This window comes from Astatotilapia calliptera, chromosome 8 (assembly GCF_900246225.1).
Source record: "Astatotilapia calliptera chromosome 8, fAstCal1.2, whole genome shotgun sequence".
NCBI classification, from domain to species: Eukaryota; Metazoa; Chordata; class Actinopteri; order Cichliformes; family Cichlidae; genus Astatotilapia; species Astatotilapia calliptera.
The window spans coordinates 10659331-10684585 of record NC_039309.1 but is presented as its reverse complement, the minus strand read 5'-3'; the positions used below and the strand labels follow the sequence as shown (position 1 = coordinate 10684585).

General features: G+C 38.7%; 2 protein-coding genes across 4 annotated transcripts in view; one reads left to right on the top strand and one right to left on the bottom strand.

Moving 5' to 3' along the window:
• Nucleotides 1-3551: 3551 nt before the first annotated feature.
• Nucleotides 3552-16269, bottom strand: oat (ornithine aminotransferase). 3 transcript variants are annotated; one of them, XM_026178452.1, is made up of 10 exons: nt 16172-16269; nt 9468-9702; nt 8279-8503; nt 8098-8193; nt 7641-7768; nt 7270-7392; nt 6740-6868; nt 6495-6608; nt 6162-6306; nt 3552-4566 (listed from the first exon to the last, which is right to left on the bottom strand). In XM_026178452.1, exons 2-10 carry the CDS (start codon nt 9676-9678, stop codon nt 4406-4408), a joined length of 1332 nt encoding a protein of 443 aa, XP_026034237.1. In that variant the 5' UTR covers nt 9679-9702; nt 16172-16269; the 3' UTR covers nt 3552-4405. The 3 variants fall into 3 exon arrangements, with proteins under 3 accessions (XP_026034237.1, XP_026034238.1, XP_026034239.1); XM_026178453.1 differs by lacking the exon at nt 16172-16269 and adding an exon at nt 13236-13313; XM_026178454.1 differs by lacking the exon at nt 16172-16269 and adding an exon at nt 13232-13300.
• Nucleotides 16264-25255, top strand: part of lhpp (phospholysine phosphohistidine inorganic pyrophosphate phosphatase) — a 24642-nt gene continuing 15650 nt past the window's right edge. The window contains exons 1-8 of the mRNA XM_026178455.1: nt 16264-16310; nt 16498-16531; nt 16677-16796; nt 16924-17111; nt 17657-17810; nt 17915-17978; nt 18084-18176; nt 20921-21012. Coding sequence (XP_026034240.1) covers nt 16295-16310; nt 16498-16531; nt 16677-16796; nt 16924-17111; nt 17657-17810; nt 17915-17978; nt 18084-18176; nt 20921-21012 — 761 coding nt within the window. The 5' untranslated portion in view covers nt 16264-16294. The remainder of the gene's footprint in view (nt 16311-16497; nt 16532-16676; nt 16797-16923; nt 17112-17656; nt 17811-17914; nt 17979-18083; nt 18177-20920; nt 21013-25255) is intronic.

Sequence of the window (25255 nt, the reverse complement as noted above, 5' to 3'; positions counted from 1 at the left end):
AACGATTACCAAAGAAAGAGGCTGCAAAAAGCTTTGTTGTGCGAGAGAATTAGATTCAGGTAAAAATGAGTTAAAGTGTATTTGATGACCATTTCCAACCAGACATTATGTTATTTCATTTTTGAACCTCCTCACTGTCAGTAGGATGAGGTAGAGCCCTTGAATGGCATCAGTATTTTCCATCGTTATGTTTAATAACATCAGTCCCTACAAAATTGACCTCTGAAGATCATATTTTTACAGCCTGCACGCTTGTCTACAATCCAGAAATAAATCAGGTGAGGGGGTGACAACTAAAATGACTGGTCTGAGAATCCCACTTGCCCAATGTGCTTCAGGTCTGTGGGGAGGGACGTGTCCTTTAGAGGACCTTGCCATGCCTGATCAATATCCCTCTGGTGTGAACTACAAGACGGTCATGGTGAGAGAGAGAAATAGTCGGTGTGCATTACTCCTCAGTGGTTATGTGTCATTTGCCCTTTAAGATGCATATGTCTCTTATCGGTGCACTCAGTTGTCATAAACTTAATGCAAAAGGCCTATTATTATGAGCAATGGCGGGCGAGCCCAATGTTTTCCTCTGATTTATCTGTGGTGGTGCAGGAAAAATGAATAGCTTGTACTATTGCAGCAGTGCATCGGTCATAATTCTCAAGCTGGCACCTTATTCACCACGGAAAAATACATACAGAGCTTTATAATGTATGCTCTTCTTAACTGCAACTTCACCTGAATTAAATTCCTGGCACGGGACTTTGATTACATCCTTGCTAAGTACCACAATCTGATTTCTCCATTATGTAAGGAACGAATACAAATGGGCTTGCTGAGGGAGAGACAAAGGGGCAGAAAGAGAGCAGGGGCACGGGGAGAGATAACAAATTAAAAGAAAGGCAGATGGAGAGACAGAAAAGGGGGTTAGAGACAAAGAGGAGGTGAAGAACAAAGAGCTGAAAGAGCGGATTTGAGAGCAGCCATGTCGTCTGGATGAGCCTCTCTTGACCTTCTTGGTATGAGGAATTGTGATGGAACAAACACTAGGCTTTGAATCCACCCCATGCTCAAATGGACTTGGCTGGCAGTCGGCACTGAGTGCATGGCAGGGAAAACAACTCATGTGGCTTTACAGGAGCATCTTTAGGCTTGGCTGAGGTAATCAAAGCCTGACTGGTGCCTGGACCTACGTGTTCCCAGATCCTCTGACCTGTCACTCTCCTGCCAAAACTGGAGCTCATTTGTGGAATATGGTATGCCTTTCTGCCACGGCTGGGTAGGATGCAGGTCTCAGTAGAGTGTGGGATCAAAGTCTGCACATTTCTCAGTGTCACCCAATGATAACCCTTATTTCTCCTGCCAAACTGGATTCCAGTCATATTTTACAAGCAAACTGCACTTTTTTCCCCCTGTCATTTCTCTGACCTCCTTCATGCAAAATAATAATCTATCTTAGATTGTAGTGCTGTTTACATTTGTCTCCTGAGATATACCAGCTGTTTTAACAGTTGATACAAACAAAGACTTCATCATTAGATGATGACCTAAATTATAATTTGAAAAAAGTCTAAAAACTAATTAGCCTCCGTAGCGTAGTTGAGATCTTCCTGATCTGTCTTCCTGAAGTCGTTTCAAAAGGTAATTGTGATGGGGTTTTTTTTAATCTGCAGAAATTTTTGATGCTTATCAGAAATCTTGCTTGAAACACATTTAAATGTCTCAAAAAGTCCTATGTGTGAACCTCCAGACCTCCACCTAATGTTTCCCATCAATGATAAAACAAAACCTGCTCCGATGGCAGCGACTCAGAGACTGCTGGAGAGCAGATGAGGTTAAACCTCGGGAAAAAGTCAGAAAATAGTTGTGGGTTTGATTAGGAAACATGCTATCTGACACCGTGACTCTTTGCTCTGCAGATCAGACTGTGGCTAGTCTGCAGTTTCCACTTGAGAATTTGTCCAGCTCTTTTGCAAGCCATGCATTCCCACAAAACATAATCCAAGCTTTCTTTGGAAGAATGATTGTTGACAAAAAAAGCACTCAATACAAAGCCTCTGAAGAGAAGCTGGCCATTAGTATTCCATCACATGTGCAACGCATTGAACTAAACCTTGCGGACTTTATTGATTTCTAAGTGCATTCATTATGCTTTTATGTATCTGTCTCAAAGTGACACCTGATGTCTACTGCATATTTTTTTCTAAATAAAGGGTTTGAAATAACATCCATTTAAAAAAGGGTAATTACTGCAGACTAATGTGTTTATTCCACAGTAATTACACTAATAAATTTGCACTGCCTGAAGGTCATATGGCTTAAGTTTTAGGCTATGTTTGTGGTTCTCAAGCAGTGGATCAGGCCCCAGTGCAGAGAAACACCGGGGGGAAAGTGGAGTAGAACTAGTGATGGGATTATGTTTTATTGTTAGAGAGTTTGGGATGTAGGACCACTGGGATATGCTGACACTGTAAGCATAAAGTTATTTGATCACACAGTGACTTACAGTATATGTAGTCTTTTCGTTTCTCTTGGTTTTACTGTTTTCTGTTTGTGAGTGTGTGTGGCCAGGGACAGGAATTCATGTGACTTTTACTTCAGTCAGCTCACCAGAGATTCTTGCTGTGAGACTACTGTGTTGTCAGAGGTGATTAAAAGTAACAATTACATCCTGAAATTTTAAATATTTGTTTCAGTGTAGCGTTTATCTCGCACTCCTATCCCTCCTGACTTACAACTCCACATCTGCCCACCTCAGAGCATAAGATGCGCCACTGCTTCATATTTAAGTCATATTTAAAAAGCCAGTTCTCCTTCTCCTCGTCTGAATTGTCACATGATCAAAAATGTGCTGGCTTCTGCTCAAGAAAAATAAAGTTGATATACTGGACTCTGACACTGACCACTTCCAAAGAATAAGTCAGAGTAGATCTGTAAATATGTGGAAATCCCAACGTAGCGCTAGCCTGAAGGATTGTTTGTGCTAAAAGAGGGATCATCCAATCTGTGGTTTGTCTGACAGTGTTAAGCAGAGGGTGCATACCTTACTCTGTCAGTAGGGCTCGAATTGTCTCTCTACAGCATGTTTGCCTTGGATAGTTTTTTGGATCCAGTTTCATTTTAAAAAGAGCACAGCACCCTCTAGTGTCACATCTGTGGTCATTGCAAATATTTTAATGCAATGCAACATTTTTGTGACATGCTAAATTATCCAAGCTTATATAAGTCATTAGATGCATGTTTGTGGATCTGATCCATAAAAAAAACAAAAAACAAAAAAAAGAGTAATCTGGATATTTTTCCTTCGTTAAACTTTGTCCTTTACAAGGAACAAACTTTGATATACCCCAATACCCCTGTTGTGTATTGTGACCGAGAACTTTGTCCCATTTCGAATTTCCTAAGTTACAAAGTGAGTACAACCCAGATAAGGTTCTTTTTACATGGGATATCTTCCAGATTGCAATCAGCAAAGTCATCTGAATAAGTCCGTGACCTCACTTCCTGACGTGCTGCATTACTGGTGCAAGCAGAGAGCAAGAGACAACGGAAAAGAGATAAATAATTTGAGAATAATTTATTTAGAGCAAAACAGATGCAACAACATAAAGGTAACATTGTAAGATGACAATCTATAGATACTGTAGAAATGTAAAACATGAATACAGTAAACTCTTAACTCCATGCCAAACAAAGCTAGCAGCATAAGCCTTCCAAAGATTCAACAGTCCTTAAACAATATGATGTTATATAAATCAAAATACCAAATCCTTCAGTATGAAGTGTAAATTATTACAATCATGTGGGGTCGTTTCTTCCAGCAATGCACAATCATTTGTATCCTTGTTAATAATTTAGCTTTTGTTTTTGATTTTTAAAAATGTGCTTTTAAGGACGTGGGATTTAAAACTTTTATAAATGTATTGACTTCTAAAGCTCCTTAAGATAGTTTTCATGGAATGAAACAGCAATTATGTCTTTAGTCTAATTTTAAAAAATGAGTAACAGCAGACTAATAAATTTGTTGTTCACTTACACAAGATAGTGTTCATTCAGCCTTGTGAAGGCTTATTAAAACGAAAATCTTTTGTAACTTTTGACCTTTTTCTTTTTAAAATTAAAATTTTAAAAAGAAAACTCATCCTTTACTCCATTTACCGAGAGTCTAAAAGCAAATATTACTACAAACACTGTTCTAACAATTGCACTCTTTCCTGAGGCTGTCTAGTTTGTCTGTTCAGTGTCAGTGTCCTCAATGACGCAAACACTAAATACACAGTACTTTTATACTGTATTTCTACAGCAATGCCCAGCCCGGAAATACTGATTCTGGAAAAAAAGAAAAAAACTAGCTACTTGACCGATCACAACTTAAGCTAGTAGTCTGAAGGATGTCAGTGTGATGTTCAGTTATTTAGAAAGACATGATGGTTCTTTGGATGATATCAATGCATTCCTCTAGCTCGTCCTCTTTGATGATGAGGGGAGGAGCCAGGCGGATGATGTCACCGTGGGTGGGTTTTGCCAGCAGACCATTGTCACGAAGACGCAAGCACACTCTCCACGCATCGTAGTCTGGGGGAAATTGTTTTAATATAAGTTACACTAATATATCGTTTATACTCATTAAAACAGTGGTTCTCAAGCTTTTCACAATGAGTACCACCATAAAATATATGGCTCTTGAAGTACCACCCTTATGACCAACATTAAAGTACAATAGTATTATTTAACACCACATACAGTTTACACAGACAATTTTATTTCTTATATAAATGTTATTTTAACTGTCATTTCAATGTCAAAGTCAGTGATCACCGTCGGCCTCTCTCAGTTTTTATGATCACTGTTCATTTTAAAGCATTATGATGTAACTACAGCCCAGCCCATGCAGCAGTATATTAATGACTAACCTTATATTGCAGGTTTTCTCCCGATTGAAGTTTGGTCTGTTTACAGCATCCTGTCATGCGATTACATTTGTCCCTACCATCAGAAACTCTCACATTAACTTTTATCGAGTGGAAAAAACTTAGCGTTCATCCTCCAGCTTCACTGTGTTTATATTATGCTAACATAGCTGTGTAGCTAGCCACCACCCAGCACATCATTATATACCAGCTATCCCAACTTCAGTAACCCTACAAACGCTACTGCTGTTTAGTTTTCTGTCTTCATTTATGTCGGAAGTGATAGCAGAGCTGTACGTTTAAATTTTTGCTGTGGCAAATAAGCTACCAGATTTTTGGCTTCACAACCCTCCTTCATGGTTCCTGCATGTCGAATCTCAGTTTGCTCTTTGTGGCATTTCAGCCGATGACACGAAATACTATCATGTGTTGGCCTCACTGGATCGGCTGTGTGATGACCCTCCTCCGGGATCCAACCACCCAAGGGAAATACACTGCTCTCAAGGCGCTGCTGCTGCGGCACTACTCCCTCTCCAATGCAGAGAAACTCCTCTCTCTCTCGGGCTTGGGTGAAGGTACCGCTCTCGAGCTCATGGAGAGCACGCTGTCCTTGCTAGGAATGGTGCTCTCCAGACTCACGTCTTCCTCCGACAGTTACAGGTACGAGCTGGCCTCACCAACTCCCCGCTGCTGGCTGCGAATGATTACTGCTCACTTGCAGAAGAAATAGATCGCATTCTCCTGGCTACCAGGAGCTTCGGCATCCAGCACCGATTCTTCTGGGGGTCTCTGACTCATCGATGCTGGCTGGGATTGAGGCACCGCGGCATCACTGAGAAAGGGCGTGACAGCACCATGCCGCCTTTGCAGTTTTAAGACCCAGGGAAACGAGCCCGCCAGCGCTCTGTAGCAGCAGTTGCGGCTGCTACAGAGCGCTGGCGGGCTCATTTCCCTGGCTGCTCTACATAGAGGACTCATGCTCGGGGAGACATTTCCTGGCCTACTCTGGCTCCCAGAAGAGCCTCTGGAACCTCAACAATGCTATGTTATTTAATCTTTAAAAAAAGATCCCCACGTACCACCAGAGAGAGCCCAAGTACACGTACCACAGTTTGAGAACCACTGCATTAAAACATGATGGCAACACTCAAGCCTTGATAATCTGATAATAAAAGTAGACGACCGTCGATTAGCTTTGTAATCTGATTTCACTGACTAAAATATTTCATGTTAGCTATCAAGAAACGATCACTACTATACCTTTGGTCTCTTTGATGACGACTGCATTGAGGAGGCCTTTTCCTCTCACTGTTGTCACTATGTCTTTGGGCAGCTTGTTGAGCTGAGCCCGCAGCTTTTCCCCCATCCTCTGGGCATTATCTGCCAGCTTCTCCTCCTCTATCACCTACAAATAAGAGCAGCAAGAGTGGAAAACAAACAGGTTGATTATTCTTCTGCTACTGTCAACTTTATTATGCATTTTAAATTTTATGTTCATTTTATTTAATCTGTTTACTCAATAAGGAAAAAAACTTTTGCTGACTTGTTTTACGTATGCCAATAAGTGAATGTAAAGTGCATTTTAACACTGACCTCTAGCGCAGCAATAGCTACCCGACAGCCCACCGGGTTACCTCCAAATGTGGAGCCGTGCTCACCAGGTTTGATGGTCAGCATTATCTCATCATCACACAGTACAGCAGATACCTAGTGCAGACAAAAACAGATCAGGTTAAGCAAAGGTGAAAAGTTCTGAGTCTACTTTGTCTCACAAATCTTGAACTCCGAGTATTCATAACGTGTAACGAAGCGTGATTGAACCAAAGTAAAATGCTTACTGGGTAAACTCCTCCAGAAAGAGCTTTGCCTAGAATGACCATATCCGGACGAACGTCTTCGTGGTCCACAGCCAGCCGTCGGCCAGTACGTGCCAAGCCTGTCTGCACCTCATCAGCAATCCACAACACCTGAAAAAAGCGTGGAATGTAAATGGACATCTTGTTGTCAAACTTAGAAAAAACAAAGATTGATTAAAGATTTTGTTGACATGCCTTTATTTATGCTATTGGTACATAAACAGACCACTAAGTCATTACACAGCTGTTTCCAGAAAAGTCAAAACACTTCTCTTTCAGCTTTTATCAACCACCTAAGAATTAACTACCTCTACTAAATGCCCGCTCTTTGATGTTGACATTCATATGCTTGAAACCATAAAACAGCATGAAGCAAGCTTCAGGAAATATGCGAAATATACTTGTTTTTATAACAAACACTAGACTCTAGTTCAGTTTGAAGGGAAACATTTGTTTCCATATCAACCTGTAGGTAATTACAACACTTATTTTCCTTTCTGCGCAGGACTTACATTGTATTTTGTGCAAAGTTCCCTGACTTTAGTCAGGTAGCCCTGGTCGGGCACCACCACACCAGCTTCCCCTTGGATGGGTTCCATCATGAAAGCTGCAACATTTTGGTCTTGAAGGGCTTTCTGGAGAGGCGGACAAAAAAAAAGAAAATAAAAAGACAAGTATATGATAATTCTGTCAATAAATAAACAGTACTTCAGTCAGTTATTCACCTGTTATGTTAAAAAAAGGTCTGCATTCACAAAAATAGCTAAATTCAATGTGTAATTTCTACCCTATATGTACACAGATGGTCAGAGTCTCATAGACTATATTATCCACTTAGCATGAAACTAACTGTACAGAAAATCTTGTGCATGAAAACCTGTACCTCTAGTGCAGGTATGTCGTTGAATGGGACCAGTTCAAATCCTGGCATATAGGGGCCGAAACCTTCGTAGCTACTGGGATCAGTGGAGCTGGAGATGGCTGCCATGGTGCGGCCCCAGAAGTTTCCCTCTAATCAAGAAGAGTAAAGAAGATGGTGTGTTTATCATATTATTGTTGTTTGGGGGGAGGGGGATCATATTTTTTTGAACAAAGAACATCTGAAAGATACAATTTCTAAGAAGTAACTTGCTTGGTTTAGCTCACTGGTCTCCTAATCCCGTAATAGTGGCGGTTATTGTGCCTGCCAAGTCAAGAAATGGGTCATCTTACCTTATTAAAGTAAACGTTAGTAACGTTTGGTCTATTTCTTACAGAATGATGCGTAAGGTGAAAAAAAATGGACACACTCACGAAAAGTGAAGTCAATTTCAATGAAAAAAAAAAAAAAACCAACTTACCTGCAAAAATGATTTTTGCCTTGTTTTTGGGAATCCCCTTTACATTGTAGGCCCACTTGCGTGCGAGCTTGCAGGCAGTCTCACCACCCTCAACACCTGTTGCATTACAAAATATTAGAGTCAACAAATCTACTCACAATGACCTTCAAAGATAGCTAGCGCAGTCAGGATTAGATGTTACCTGTATTCATTGGCAAAACTTTATCATAGCCAAACATGTTGGTGATATACTCCGCATAGGCTCCCAGCACATCATTATAGAACGCTCTGGAAGTCAAGGTGAGCTTCGATGCTTGGGAGGTGAGTGCAGCTATGATCTTGGGATGGCAGTGGCCCTGGTTTACAGCACTGTATGCACTGAGGAAGTCAAAGTACCGGTTGCCCCCCACATCCCACACATAGATGCCTGGGAGGAAGGGGAAAAAAACAGATGGACATGTCAGGGTTAAGTGGTTTGGAGACAAAGTTAGAGAAGCAAGGTTGATATGGTTTGGACATGTGCAGAGGAGGAAGAGTGGGCAAATGACCTTAAAGATGGAGCTATCAGGCAAGAGGAAAAGTGGATGATTGCAGAGAAAGTTTATGGATGGCATAGAGTAAGATGGAGGCAGGTGATCTGCCATGTAGACACCTAAAGAGAGACGCTGAAAGAAGTAATAATGGTCAAGAAGAAAAGCAAGTTCTCCAGAAAAACTACAGTGAAACCACAAACCTGTTATATTAATTATAGTGTTAGCTTTAATAGTCATAGATCACTGTGGAGAAGTCCTGGACCACACCTAAACTCAAGGAATGAACCGGTTTTATGTCTACACATAACAGACAACTTTAAATTGTATGTCGAGGCACTTTGTTAGTAGAAGTCTGTTGCATAAATATATGTGTTCCCATTTCTTTAGTTGAAACAATGAACAATTTAAAAGATAGTCTGACAGGCATAAAATTGTACTTTTGCAACAACAATACAATTTCCAAAGAGCAATGTGTTGAAATCTGACTAGTTTCATTTTCAAAGACCTCAAATACACTGCCAATGTAGTAAAACCACACTTGGATAGAAAGAACAGACCTCAACACTGTTGAAGCACTGTGGGATCATCTTGACAGAGAACAGAACAAAAGACAGCCAACAGCCAAAGAACAGCTTTGACTGTCCTTCAAGAAGCCTGGAGAACTATTCTTGACGACTATGCCAAGAAATGATGAGAAAGCTTAACTAAGAGAGGCTGTGTTAAAGAGTAAAGGTGGTCATACCAAATATTGACTTCTAAGCTCATAATTGTATCAAGATATAAAGTAACGAGGGGTGGCTCAATACTTTTGCACAGTTCTGTATTGTATTAATTTTAATAGTCATATGCCAAACGTACCTTCTCCTCTCTCCAGGGCCACAGGAAGGGGATGGTAGTTGTGCGCTCCATGCTTGCCTTCACGAGCGTAGATTTCCTCAGAAGTCAACGAGCGCTCAACCCTCTTTTTGGAGGCGGCAGTTGAGACGGGGCGCGTCCCAGAATGGATGCCATAACGGAGAGCAGGTGCGGTATGGATCGCACGGCTCAGCTGGAGAAACATTCCCTTCATTTGTTTTTATGCTGTGTGACACGTCTGCAAGTTTAAGCACAAACAACAGTTGTACATATCTGAAACATTTTCAAATTGGAGATACAACGGACAAACAAAAATGTGTAACAGAAAAAAAAAAACCTTCCAAACAGCACCTAAACTGTATAATTGAACCTATAAATAAAATATACCTAAGAATTAAAGACGGTGGAGAAAATGATAATGTCAATGACTGAAATTCATTCCCATGAAGACGTTTGTCAGAGTTGGTATAAACAGAAGTTAAAATGACTCATAGGGAAGGGCATTCACAACAAAATAAGATGACGTCATTGACTTTCTGTGGAATTGTTATTGACAACAGGATTGGAGCCTCTTTAGTGCCCAACATTGAGAGAGCAAATTGGGTGCTCGCCCTGAAACCCCTCAATGAAACTTTCCTAGGAGCATTCCCGGTCAAGTTCTTAAGCCACAGAGAGAAAGAATAGGTCCTTAACAAAACTTGGCAGATGAGCGCTGGTTTAGCTCACTGGGTTAAACAGACAGCCTGGGTTTGAATCTACCTGAAGGTCATTCCACAGGCCTCTTACATGGGACTTTCAAGATATAAAACATGTTGCAACAGTTTGATTTGGCAGCGTTTTTATACCGGACAGCCTTCCTGATGCAACCCCAAGAAATACATGTTTCAAAATAAGTATTACCTCATTCAGTAATGTAGTTATACAAATTTCAGATTGTGAGCGAAAAACGACTTAATGCATCTCAGGCCTTTGCAGAAGCCGTTGAAAGGTTGACCTTAACAGTTATCCATAAAATACCCACAACCACAATAACAATGACTGTGAGCATTTTATGGATTGTGGGTTGTTGCTGTTTATCGTCCATCTGGCACTTACTCAAAGCTTCTATCCAATTTCTTCGACTTTATAATGTTATTAATGATCGGTTCAAATAAATTAATTAGCTTTGGTGATTTTAACATGATTGTAGACACTGAAAACAACAGCCTGGATAATCCATTAGACCCAACTGGCTTCTCTCAAAATGACTCATCTTTTTAATTATACTCTTGATCTTGTCCTGACAACAAACTGATAATTTAACAGGTTTTCCTCAGAATCCTTCTGCATCGGACCACTTTTTGATGACATTTAAATTTACTATTATGTATTACACAGCACTGGGGAACAGATTTCATTACAGCTGATGTCCTTTTGAAAGCGCAGTAACTAAGTTTAAGGCAGCAATTCCTCCAATGGTATATTCTGCCAAGACAATCCAGAGGAGCTAACTAAATTTTACTCCCACAGAAGTCAATTACTTTGCTACTAGAGTTAAATCCTCACTGTGTACAACACTGGATACTGTGGCTTTTCTGACAAATAAAGCTACAAATCTTAACTCGTACTTAATTCACAAATGCGCTCCTTAAAGCAGATAACTTGGAAGCTGGAGAGGAAATAGTGTTGCACTTGTTTAGAAGATCTTTATATAGCAAGGAAAATTGTTGTATTTCTCTTTCTGAAAAAACAGCTTTGGATAAAGCTAGGACATCTTGTGACGTATCACTCAAAGAAATGGGACCAACTCCAGGTTTCTTTTCAAAAATGTAGAAAGGCGGACCAAGTAAAACTGCTGAAATTTAGACACGCTGTCTCTCCTCGCCTAGCAAATTAATTACTACTACTACTACTTATTCCTGCGTCTTTTAGGATCTTACAAAGCTTCAAACAACGTATCGACTATTAAATTAGTCGTCAACGATTTTGATAGTCGACGTAATCGTGACTAGTCGACTAACCGTGGCAGCCCTACCATCAACATGCAAAAATTCTCAAGATTCTACCATTGATTAATAGGAGAACCTTCAGCTATCAGGCCCCTCTAATCTGGAAACAACTTCCGGATTGGATTTGGGAGAGAGACACCCTCTCTACTTTTAAGACCAGACTTAAAACATAGATCTTAAAACTTATGGATCAGGTGAACCTGAACCATCTCTGCTTCAAGTGCTTGCTGACAGAGGGGATTGTCTAAGGGTTGGGGTTTTGAGGTGACCGTTTTTGTGATCTGATACTATATTAAAAAAAAACTGAATTGAATTTATAACTACTGCGAATATACTCCAAGTCAAGTAACTTTAAACAAGTTGTGAATGTTGTTTTTAATTCAGATGAATATTCCTTTTAAAACCCCATACAAACTTCAAGATTAATTACAGTTACATTGGTTAGTTGGCTAACTCACCTGAGTCTATTTGGCAGTGCCAAACAAAGTGTACTTTGATATTTGTTTTAGGGAGAATTGAGCAGACAGCTTCAGTTGAGTTGAGATAGGAAATAGATGACTTATTCACAGGGGCCAGTGCATATTGGTAATCCAACATCCCAATAACCAAAGTTTACAGATTTACAGATGCTTTAATTCTAAATAGAGACCTTAATTATAAACAGGCAGTAGCTGGGAAGATTCTCAGTCTTTCTGTGGTATTTTTGGAGTGCTTTTGTACCATGTTTGTACTATTTTTTGTCTGTTTTAGTTTTCTCTCATTTTTTGGGTAAATATTACTGCTAAATTGTCGTGTCTGTTACACATTACTGCTATTCATCATTTTATATATTTTAGGGCAATTTAATATACAGCATTACAACATATTTTACAAGGATGTGTTTGAAACATACGTGTTTGTTAAATGGCCTTCATTTTTATCACAAACATGCAAAATGATCTTTCCATTTTTTCCCCACCACTTGATATGAAGAACTTTATGAGATAATTAAATTAAAGTAACTAAATTTTAAAACCAACTGCATTAGTTGTAATATGCTAAAAGAGCAACAATTGTCTCTGAGATATATCAGAACAGAAAAGACCCCACGTAATATGACATAAAAACACCAGGATTTTTTACCTTAAGTACAGTGTTGAATCAACTGAGTTTAAATATATAATAGTGGTAGATTTTAATGACACATTTGTATTATGTTGGCAAAGTGTAATGAGGCTAGTCACATGAACTAGCCAGCTAGCTAGCTAATTAGCTAACTGCTGTTTGCTAGCTAAGGTTAAAATTACTTTTGGTTAAAGGGATACTGCTTAATAATAATGTTTTTACATGGCCTTGGTCTTCTCTCAGCCTCAGATAATCACAGATAGACGAAATGTCATAATTTTCTACAGTAAAAATATAACTAATAAGATAAAATAAAGATTTAATCACCATTTCTATCAAACAATGCTATCCAAATTAACTGTAGTTATCACTGCGAGGTAAAAGGGCCTCAACTAGAATTAACACAAATATCCAAATACATGAGATGGAATTTCACCCATTACTCACTACGCTGAGAAACAGTATCTTAAATGCTAATATAATATGATATAGTAAGCATAATATGCATTTTATGTTTGCAGTGAGCTTTGCACGATAACAAGGTCGAGGATAGAATCTAACTGCTCATTAACTTGTTTTCTTACATAAATTCAATACAACAAGTACATCTATTAATTAACTCAATGGCACATGTGTAAACATTTAAAATCAATAAAAGCAGAAGAAACTACTCACTTACAGGTCAAGAACAATTGACAGCACAACAGCCAAAGTTGTGACCCTCCCCACACCTTTCCCTTGCCTGGAATTTCAGATTCACCCAAAACAACTTTAGTTTCAGCCCATTTTGTCCTTTCATAATAAAAGTCCTTAATATTTCACTGTGCTATGGATACAATGGCGCACAGAAGTACATTCAAGCAGTTTACTGCAGATTTTAAGAACTTTTTATTGTTATTCATTAAGAAATAGATTTGGTTTTTCTAAATAAAATGATTTTCTAAATAAAATGATTTCAACAAAATATGGGGATTTAAATAAAACACTACATAAAAACTCCATAAGGTAGCTAAAAATAGCTAATTCCACAAATTTGTGGGAAAAAAGATCTTTATTCATTTAGTGTTAGTGTAATTTTCTTTTCAGTGGAAGGACTTCGGGGTCTTGTTCATGAGTAAGGGGAGATCAGCAGAGGATTGGTGCAGCGTCAGCAGTCATGCAGATGCTGTTGTCTAATTGAAAGAGCCTGTTAATGCATAAAAGGAACAGTTTGATGGCAGCAAAACAAAACCTTAAGCAAGTTGTTCTAAGAAGGCATTGGTAAAGAATAAAGTTAAAGTAAATGTTTTGGGGTAGTGAAGTGAAACCACGACCTAATAAAAAACTGTGGGAAAAATGAGCTAACTTACAAGCAGTCAGACTTTCTTGTAATTTTTAATGTGGCCTTGACATACTTCAGGCTTTCTTTGGATACTGTAACTAGCCCTTCTCAAAGGAATGTTTTCTTGCTCGTTAAGCAACTTAACACTGATCTGTGAATCGCTCAAACATAAGGCACCTAACTAAAAGGATGAACCTTTGTGTCTGTTGAATCTACACGTAACAAAGAACCAATTTTTGAAAATATCTTTCCACACTTTATTACCAGCAGCATGTCAGGAAAAGAAAAAAAAAATCATAATTTGTTCCCATTTTTAGTTAAATCTACAAACATTTACAAAAAATAACAATGTAGCAGCTTGACATGCACAAAATGGTATTGATAAGACACCCAAAGAACTATTGCTATGGTTTGCAGGTTATTCTTGAAACTGTGGAGGATCTGTCATGGTTTTAGGCATCATATCAGCCAGTGGTTTTGGGGATGTCGGCACAGCAGCTTCATTTTTTAGAAAAAAAACACAATGGAACACTATTAGTCATGAATTGGCCTCCCCATAGCCCGGTTCTCAATTTTACTGAAGCAGGTAGGGATCGTCATCTTGACAGAGAACAGACCAAAGGCAGCCAAAATCCAAAGTAGAACTTTTAAGAAGTCTCATAAAGTTCTCTTGAAAAACAACTCTTCTTCTTCTTTTGGCTGCTCCCTTTAAGAGTCTATCTCATCCTTATCTTTGAGTCTTCTTCTGTCACATCAACCATCTGCATGTCATTCTTTACTACTTCCAAGAATCTTCTCTGTAGTTTTATTTCTTCCATCCTCGTCTTTCCCTCTCTACTTTTAGGACTGCGTAAACGTGAAAATTTCTAACATATAATAATGAAGTTACATTTAAACATTTCAAAGGTTTTAAGTAAACAAGAAAAAATTTGAATAGTTACAAAAAGGTTACTGTAAATTCATGCCTGAGACTGTTTCAAAATAAAATGCAGCATCAGAGTTGGAACTTTAATAAGCTGATATACTCCAATGTGAAATTCCACAGACTGCATAGGTTTTACAGGCCTGCTGAACAATGCTTCCCTTTCAAAACCAGCACAATGTGTTGAATGTAAAACACTCCCATACTAAAGGCGGGTTAACAAAAAAGTAATCCCACAGCAGTATGGCAGCTGTTCTAGACTTTTCCACTGTTCATGAAAATAGGCTTTCTTGAATATAGGTGAGAAATACATGGTAAAACAAATCGCTCTGATGTGTCTCACATCATTGTGTTTATTAGGGCTTTTGTCTTTTCGCTGGAAAGTTGTTGTTGTTTTTTAAGTTTTATTACAGTTAACTAAAACTACACATGTAATTTTAGTTTGACAACATAACTACGAAAATAAAATTCAGCAGAAAACAGTGTTATAAATACACCAACTTAACTATAAAAATAATATACAGGAAGTAACCTAAACAATACTCTTTGTTGGAACAACCATCATTTAATTTGCTTATTGAGAGTTGCAGTTCTTCGTGAGTTAGCCTGTAGTTTAATATCTATTGTAAACCTCTTTAATATCTTATCACGGAAAAATATCTCCTTATTTATTATATCCCTAACTCTATTACTAAGAAGACAAACTAGATAATGTTATTGCAATAACTCTGGAATGCTATAAGCCACCTTCTGAGGGAAATCTATTATTACCTAAGTCAATATGATTAAACTAACAAGAGTGTAGACAGCAGCTTTAGCATGTACAGCACAGAATAAACACTCTGTAAATTGGAAGGTTTAATGTAATGACACTGCACGTGTCCCTGCTGATGTGCCGCAGACAGCATTAAAGCTCCTTTTAGGTGAGCCATGATAGGCTGTCGTGGGAGCTGCCTCCGGGATACACCCACCAGCCCCAGCAGGCTAAATAAAGATGGGCAGTTAAGAGTTCTTTCAGATTATGTATATTTATATTTATATCTCAGTTCTCCAAAACAATCCCGGATTATACAAACCTGTATCGTGGCCCTGAGACATGAGCTGCAGCGATCTGTAGTTTAAAATGATCGAGTGGTTAAATGTGATGCTTATCAGCGATTCAGTATGAATTAACACAGGTTCCTTATCTTATCTCGTCCCCCTTTAAAACGCATCTAAATTGCTGCAGAGACACAGGTGCTTTGTTTCCTTTATGTAATACCGGATAGCAGAGGAACATGAGCAACTTCCGGATGCCAAATTTCCATCCCTAAATTATTTAAGAAAAAAATTCAAAAAGAGGAAGGAAAAATAAAAGGAAGTCAGACAGTACCAGAAGAAAGCCGAGCGTGGTCAAATCTCTCTTTCCAAGTCGATGATGCTTGTCCTTTATAGACACACCAGCTGGTAGCTCTTCTGTTTTGTGCAGTGGGAAGGCAGTGTCGTGGCTCTTTCAATGCGACTGCGTCACGGTGAGATGGGGTACGCCTACATGTTGCAATTCACGCAGTAATTGCATAATTTAAAAGACAGCAAGTATTATATCACTGAAATAAAAATGTATTTTTTCATTCTGTTTAGGTATTTTTATTAATTCATGAATAAATAAATTACTTCTTTGAAATTAATTTCTAAGTTTATTTTTAATGTTCCGTCCAGAATTTATTGAAAGCACTTCGTCTGGGATCCAATGGTGAGTCTAATTATACTTAAAGATGTACATTTAAAAAATACTGTTTTGTATGTTTTCGATAAACACATTAAACTTCACACGTGCTTTGCCACATGCCGCTTTATATTACACGCATGCGTACTAATCACTTCGGCATGGCGGACAGTGGCTGGCCGGGCTGTGCTAAGAGTTTAAAAGGTGTCATTTTGGACCTGTGTGGAGTTTTATATGACAGCGGGGAGGGCGACGGAGTTGCAATTCCTGGCTCGATCGAAGCTGTGAAAAAGTGAGTGAAAATTTTACGTAGAAATTTGATTAGCTTTACGTCTTCAGTTTGAATAGCTGTCAAAGTCCGTCACTCAGACTTAATGATGTATGTGACCACCTGCTTTGCCCTCCTGACCTATTGAAAGGCTCAAGGAATCCGACCTGCAGCTGCGATTCTGCACCAATGAGACCCAGGCCACCAGAGAGAAGTTTGTAGCCAAGCTTCGAAGATTGGACTTTGACATCTCTGTATCTGAAGTCTTCCCTCCTGCGCCTGCAGCCATAGCTGTTCTCAAAGAAAGAGGTTTACGTCCTCACTTGCTGGTGCATGATGGTAAGATTCATATTTGAGCATCTAAAGTTTTCAGACCACTTTTTAGTTGATTGTGTTCTAAGAGTGCACTTGGAATAAATGCACATTAAAAGCCCTGGTATAATATATGTGAGGAGTACATAAAGGGTTTTTTTCTGTTACATTCTGGTGTTAAATTATAAACTGACTCATTTAATCTCAAGTCATCTTGAGTGTTCTGCTGGACCACGTCTAACTTGGCTATTGAATGGAACTTAAATCGTCTCATAAGTAAAACAAGACTTATGTGTCTTATAATATGATTTACTTGGTAAAGTCTCCCCTTTTGCAGCATAAGACATTACTTATTCTTACAAATACCTGGCATGAATCCATATACAGTATATAAATTATATTTGATGTATGAAACTAAAATTTCACAATAATCATTATGTCCATCGTGCCCAAATTTTAAATCATAAAATATTCAGACTAATCAAAGCGGGTTGAGCTGAAAATTATCTAATAATTTAATGATTTTTAGATGCAATAACCCATTTATGACTGACTTTGCTCCTTCTCTGCAGGACTTCTCCCGGAGTTTGACGGTGTTGACAAAACCAACCCAAACTGTGTGATTGTAGGAGATGCAGCTGAAAAGTTTTCCTATCAGAACTTGAACGAGGCTTTCAGGGTCCTCATAGGCCTGGAAAAGCCGGTGCTTTTCTCCCTGGGCCAGGGGTAATTAAATATTACTAGCCAACCGACATTACTCTATTGCTTATTCCAAGTAACGCATCATTATATAATGAAATGTATTTATTGATGTTAATCTTTCTTCATAGGCGATACTACAAGGAGACGGACGGTTTAAAATTAGATGTTGGTGTTTACATGAAAGCTCTGGAGGTAAAATAGGTGCACCGATATTTTGATATATTTTTTTTTTAGAGTTCAGTGGAAATAAATAAGTTATTTTTAATGTTGGCTTTTTTGTGTTTTTGTTCTTTTTAGTATGCCTGTGATTTAAAGGCAGAAGTAATTGGAAAACCTTCCCCGACATTCTTCCGGAGTGTTCTCAATGATATGGGCCTTAAACCACATGAGGTATGCAGCAATACATGGCCCTGCATGTGCACAGAGCACAAGTTAGGATGGAAAAGTTTACTGTCAGTTGTGCAATAAAGACCAGCTGCCTTTAGTTCTTGTTTTGCAGGTTTGCTTTGTTGAGCTTGTTCCTCTGTGCTCTGACGCTCCTGTTCCAGTTTTTCCAACAAATTCTGAACCAATGACACAGTGTTTTCTTTCTAGTTTTGCATCTGTAGTCTACCACAATAGATTGCACTTTAGTCACATATAGCTAACTTTACAAACTTTCAGCTTTAATTTTTTTATTTTCTTTTTTAAAAATAATAATCCTGTCATCCTGTAATTTAGTTGTTTTCTACAGTCTTTCAGGCCTCTTGGTGTTGCTGAACTATCCAGTGTTTTCATTCATTTTAAGAATGTACCAGAGTGTTGATTTAGCCACTCTTAAAGATTTCCTATCTCTCTGATGGGTCTTTTTTTGTCTTTTCAGCCAAAATATGGGCGTCAATGCTTTCAGCAACATGTTATCAATATTTAAAATGACAACTAAAAGCTGCACAATATGATTTCAACACATCGAATCAACTATATCACTATATCTGCTTTTGTTTCTTATAAGTCTGATATCATATGTTTCATTATTGAAAGTATTTGTAAGAGTAAGCATTGTGTTATGTTGTATGAGAAGAATGCAAAAGAAGACACTTTAACAAGTAATTCATATTATGACACAAGTTTTGTAATACTTGTGGAATTATAATATATAACAGATAAACATGGTCTTTTGATTTGATTGTAAAATTCCTACAGGCTTTTTTTTTTTTTGGTTACTTTTTCATGTAGAGGAACTGTGGGGATGAACAAAAAGTATTTGACCAGCATAATATAATCTGCAGTATGATCATTGCTTTAACCATGTAACAGATAGCTTTAAGATGGCCTTAAGATGTTATGCATACAGTTATTATGTTGACCTTGTATTTCAGGTGCAGTTATGACTATTTTATACACAATGCATATCTGTGCTTATTAAAGAGTTGGAGCTCGGTCAATTAATTGGGGGTTGGAAGCTTTGTTCGGCGCGATGTCCGGACAATCTATTGTGCAAGTGACTTGGAGCCATAGAAGGAATTGCAATACATGCTTACAAAACACTTATATATCAGATCATTTTATATTAAGGTTTTAAGTAGAGGTTCTTGGTTAAAACATTTATTTAGTAGAAGACATACACATAGTCTCAGTGAGCTTCTGGTCTAGTGAAAGGTCAGAAGTGCAACAGGTGAATTGAGAAAGAGCATGTGAGGTCAACACATACACACACATTAGTTAGATTTATTTAGAGGAGAGATTAGTTATGTCTCGACAAGAAAGAGGAACAATTCACTTTAAGACAAGAACGGAAAGTACCAGCCATGTAAATAGAAGATGATTTTCTGGGTTAAAAGTCATTGTGGTGTTGATCTGATCCATGTATAAAATGTACCTGTGACGCATGAAGGGGCGTCAGTAAACAAACCCTGATGTTATAAAATAATTGTTTGTGCTTTAGTAAGTCAGAGATCACTTGCTGTCGGCGTACAGAGTGTTCTTCCCGCACGTGTGTATTCGTTAAAATCATTGTTTGACCAAGACCTTCTGGACCAAGGGTGGTTTGTACTCTCCCTCCTCAATTGTGAACCTTAACAGAACACATCCACCAACACAGACACAAGAATGTTAACGAAAGTTTCAATAATCTCAGTACAAGTTTCACTCTAGTAATTTTCCTTCTTTCTCAGATACATGGATGTATTCACAGCTAACTTTGCCATCCTCTCCAGAGCACTCATTTACTCACCCAGGCTCTTTTCCTTGTTTGTCGAGTCACTCACTTAAAAAGCTCCCTTACAGACCCACTGTTATTCTCTTCTTTGTTTCTTTAAGAAATGCCTTCTTAGAATCATTGAACAACGGCCTGTTTGGCCCAGTCAATTGATACTGAACTCCTCCTGTGTTCAAGGAACTCTCTGTACCAGCTCTGTCTCCGCTTTCATCAGCTTCCCCTCCTTTCTTTGTGCCTCTGCTTCATTAATAAAGTAAAGTAGTTCCATGGTTTGACCTCACTGAGCATGCAAAGCAGGTCTAGGGTGTGGATGTTTTTAAAACACATCTGCACTAGGTTCTCTTAGGAGTCTGTAGCCACCTCTTTTTGCCCTTGACACACTTGCATTGAAGGGGGAAAAAAGCTGCTCCTGTTTAATCTCGCGAGTAGTTTAAGTAGTCGTATTTTATCTAAAATTAGTGACGCTGGTTGAATTCTTAATCCCCGTTTTTGTTTTAATTCTCCCAGTGCACTATATTTGTTCTAATATGTCTCCTTTTTGTTTTTCTTGTGTTGTAGAGAGCCCATCATGGGTTGCTCCTTTGTTTTTGTCCTCATCCCCCTTTGTGGCTTCTTTAGTGGGCAGTGGTGCAAAAGGTTGGTCAGTTGAGATGACGACTAAGCAGGTTTTGAAAGGAAACATGAGTAGAATGGAGGCCTGGATGAAACTGATCTCCCCAAGCGCTAATGAAGCTTAGTAAGGAAGCAAGGACATCAGAGAATAACTTCTGGCAGCTCGGTGCAGTAATGATCTGTAGTGTATCCAAATGTTCAAAAACATACTGTAGTGGTATTAACAAGTGATACAGTTGGTTAACCACAAAGGGTCAAGTATTGTCATCAGTTGCACGGATTATGGAACTGCTGTTTTCTCTTTCTTCTCCCTTCTCACGTTCAGGTGCTGATGATTGGAGACGATCTTTTAAATGATGTAGGTGGGGCCCAACATTGTGGAATGAAAGGTGTACAGGTGCGGACTGGCAAGTACAGGTCAGTGTTATCCTAAATCTACAAATATGCTATGTGAACTGTGATTTGTCTATGTTGGGTAACCGTTTTATCTAACGGTTACAGTCAGTATGTTCTGTCCTGAATAATCCATATTCTTACTGTCTGTTTTACTTATCTGTTTGGTTATATGGTTATTAAAGATAAAAATAATAGAAGTAAATATTGTCATCGGCCATGTTGCTGCTACTCCTTTTCATTTCATTTTATTTCATTTTATTTCATTTAATTTTTTGTTTCACAGATGGCACGTAAGCTGGTTATTAACAAATATCTACTCATTTAATCACATGGCAGCAAATCAGTGTATTTTAGGCATGAAGATATGATCAAGACGGCCTACTAAGGTTGAATTTGAGCATCAGAATGGGGAAGACAGGCAATTTAAGTCACTTTGATCGTGCTGTGGATGTTGTTGTGAGACAGGCTGGTCAGAAACTGCTGATCCAATGGGATTTTCCCACGCAACCAAGTGTGCAGTTTACAGGCCCTAAAAAGAGTAAATATCCAGTGAGCGGCAGGGTAAAAAGTACCTTGTTGAAACCAGAGGTCAGTGGAGAGACTGCTGGAGCCGATAGGAAGACCGTAACCATTAATCCAATAACCACCAATTACAACGAAGGTATACAGAGGAGCATCTCTGAACGCACAACACGTCAAACCTTGATTGACCACACTGGCTGCCTCTCTTGTAAGCTAAGAAAATGAACCTAAGGCCACAATTCACACACAAAAATCTCTGAGCAATGTTTCCAGCACCTTGTTGTATCTATGCCACAAGGAATCAAGGCAGTTCTCAAAGCAACATGGGGTTCAACTAGTACTAGCAAAGTGTACCTATTAGGGTTTCTGTGAGTGCATTTGAAAAAAATGTCCTTGCAAGAAGCTGCTTAGTTTGTCCACAAGGGGGCAGCATTACACCAGATTTGGGGCGCAATGTTTCCTTTGTAATGAACAGGCTTCCTGTGAGTCAGCCACCATATTCTTAAATCCTCAGATTTGTTTATTTGATTGAGAATCTGCCAGAAAAAGCTTTATTCTCTCCACATGTAGATGCTCGTTGCCCGCAAGGTCATAGTCACCAAAGGGTTTATAGTCCCAAATCTGGGGAGTACTGGGACGCCTTCCTTATGGTGTAATTACGGAAATTTATGGTTGATTATTTTAGAACCATGTGGTACTTACAGTTTAAAGAAAAGAGAAGAGTTTCTGGGTGTAAGAGAGGATGCTGGTATAGAACTACATTATGCCATATGTACTGTTTACTATAATTTTAGTATGTCTGCAGTTCTGGTAAGTAATATAAATGCTTTACCCTTTATATGCATATTTAAGGATATGTGAGAAAAGTGATGACGTTTTTTTTATTTTTTTTATTTCTACCTTACTCTTGCAGCTTATGCAGGTTTTCCCCAAAGTAAAATAATTGCTACAAACAAAATTGTGGGCTTTTAATGTTTACCTTTGTCTTAACGTTGAGTAACCCTTATGTAAAGATGGATAGCTAGCAACTGTAGCTGTCAGATGCATGCAACAGAATATGAATATGGAAATATTTAAATTGCCTGCAAACCACGCATCAATCTGACGAGTGCTCTTCTTTATTACCTGCCCTGCCAACGTAGACTGGCATGCAGGTTGCAGTCATGTGACCAGAGAACGCTGAGTAATCTGCTTGAGCATCACTCAGCATTAATCCTTAGCTAAGAGCATGGTCACTCATTATAAAAGCTGCCCTCTGTCTGGGCAGTCATTCGTTCAGAGAGAGAAAGACAGACCTGCACATCTCTGCATGTTTAGCTTAGAAGCCAAGTGGGCTGAACTTTTTCTACTGTAGAGTCTCAGTGGAGTAAGCACATGAATTCATCTGGTTTGTGTGACTTCATAGTCTACTCCCAGCAGCTCGGTTGAGCTCCAGTGTGCTGACACTCTGAACAGTGTCAATTCTACTAAACAGGGTAAAAGGGATTAAATTATATCACTGCCTAACTATGTTTTGTGGAGAAAGCATCTGGTTATAGATTAGCAGAGGAACATGTGTGAAACTAGTGTTGGGTTCCATGACATGCTGTTTATCAGCTGTGGATTTATTGCTATTAGTATTATCAAAGGGGTTTATCTGGGGAGAGCTGAGCAGAGCAATATAATGACTCAAAGGAAACCAAAACTGTTATTATGAATGATTAAGAAATCATCTGTGTTTCGAATGTATTGCTGCAATAGCAGCTCTGAACAGCACATCATGTGGGTGTGAAACAGTAATAACAGAAGAGCCTCACAGTATTTGTGTATTCTTTTGCCCACAACTAGGAACAGAGTATAAAGGCTGTTCATTTATGACACCTAAAGCGAACTGTCTTTGTTTATTAAACATGGGAAACTTAATAATAACCCAGAACTCGGAGTGCCCAGACTTGCTGACTTTACACGTTCTCTGAGAGGAAGAGGAGTAACTTTGACATTAACAGTGTTTCAGTGGGAATTTGAGTAGTGGGGGGAGACTTGAGATTTAACATTGTTTAGCTAAACGGGCCCGGTGAACCCAGGCTCGCTTTGAGCGGCTATAAACCCTCAGTCATAACTGTGAAAACACAGCTGTTTCCAAGTCAACCAGATGCTGCGCAGGCCTCCAGTTCCCATCACACTCGGAGAAATTACGGATTCAAATACCCCAGACTCGGTGACAAGACAGGAAGGGAAAAAGATACAAATCAAATCGTATCAGCTTGTGTGAAAATGCTTTTCACTTGACATACTCATAGCTCTGGACAACTTTAAGCTTTTTTTTCTTTTCTTTTTTTTTTTTTTGAGTGTCTACTTTTAAAAAATCCTCTCTAAAGTTTTACATCCTTTGAAGTTGGTTCACAAGCCGGTTTTGTTTTGTTTTTGTTGGCTGCTTCAGGGATGAAGAGCCAAAATTGTGCCTCGCTCATTCTGAAGCTATATGTGTGTCTTTGACCTTTAATGTGTTAAAAGCTAAAGTCTGTAGTTTTTTAAAGTATCAAATAGAACTTAATGGATACATGTTATAGTAAACCTATACGATAAGAGGGTTTTATGTGCACTTAAGTGCTCACTTTAGTGTTAAATAAGATGTATTTTCTTATATATGTGGCTCATTTTGATTAAATTCAAAAGTGGAGCTAGCAACGTGACTTTGCTGGACTAGTTGGTGAGCTATAGGCACAACATAAGGGCATTTGTAATTGGCAGTTCTGCTAGCAGTCAAATTTCCCTTGTTCTTGTATATAACGAGTGAAAGTTAATGCACCTCAAGGGAGCCAGAGAACCCTTTGCTCTTTAATGTAGACCAGGTTTGCAAAGAGGGGCCTACCACTGAAAAGTGGGTGGAAATTACACTGAGAGTATAGAGATCGGACTGCTGATGTTAATCAGCTGCATGGGAACAATCCACAGACACTGAGCTCTGCTCCAAACCCCACTCAGGCTTTCACTTCTCAAGTTACATGCTTAATGGCAGTCAGAACATTATAGCTGTATATGAAATTTCAGTGGTTACTGAATACCATCCATATTACACTTTATCCATAACTGCTGTTTATGCTATTGAAAATCAGTAATCAGTAGTTGGTTAGGTTTCAGGTGTAATTTTAAAAACACAAATTAAATTATTGTTCTGATGAAGCTCTGCTGTGTGTAGGAAAAAGCTCTTGGACTGATGTTGGCCTGAAATGCAGATTGTAACAATAATTGATTGGACAATTATGCATAATTGTACTTAAAAAAAACACATTTTCCCAGCGAAATGGGCCAATTATATGCAACATTTGGTATTAAAGCTAATGGATTTCATAGTCACATGGATTCAAGCTGTAAACCTGATATTGACTAATTATCACCTTTTTAACTTGTTAGGAAACACTTGCCAGCTAACATGAAGCAGCTTTAGCATTCATTTGGAGTAATGTTTATGGCCAGCTGATAATCGCAAGTCTATGCAAAAGCAACACTTCTTCAGAGAGCTGGTGTCTGGGTCCTTGGCTGCTAAGTGTTACGCTCATCACCAACTAGGCACTCAATTTGTTTGTCTGCCATTTGGTATTGGGAGGAAACATTTATCTGCCGCGGGAGTAAACAGGATTGACACAAGCAGCGAAGCTGAACTGAAACGGGGAATTTTCTTTACGCCTAGAAACCAAAACAGCGACCTGAAGTAAAGTGTCACAACTGCAGTGTTCCCTGCAGGTTTGTCCCAACCATTTTG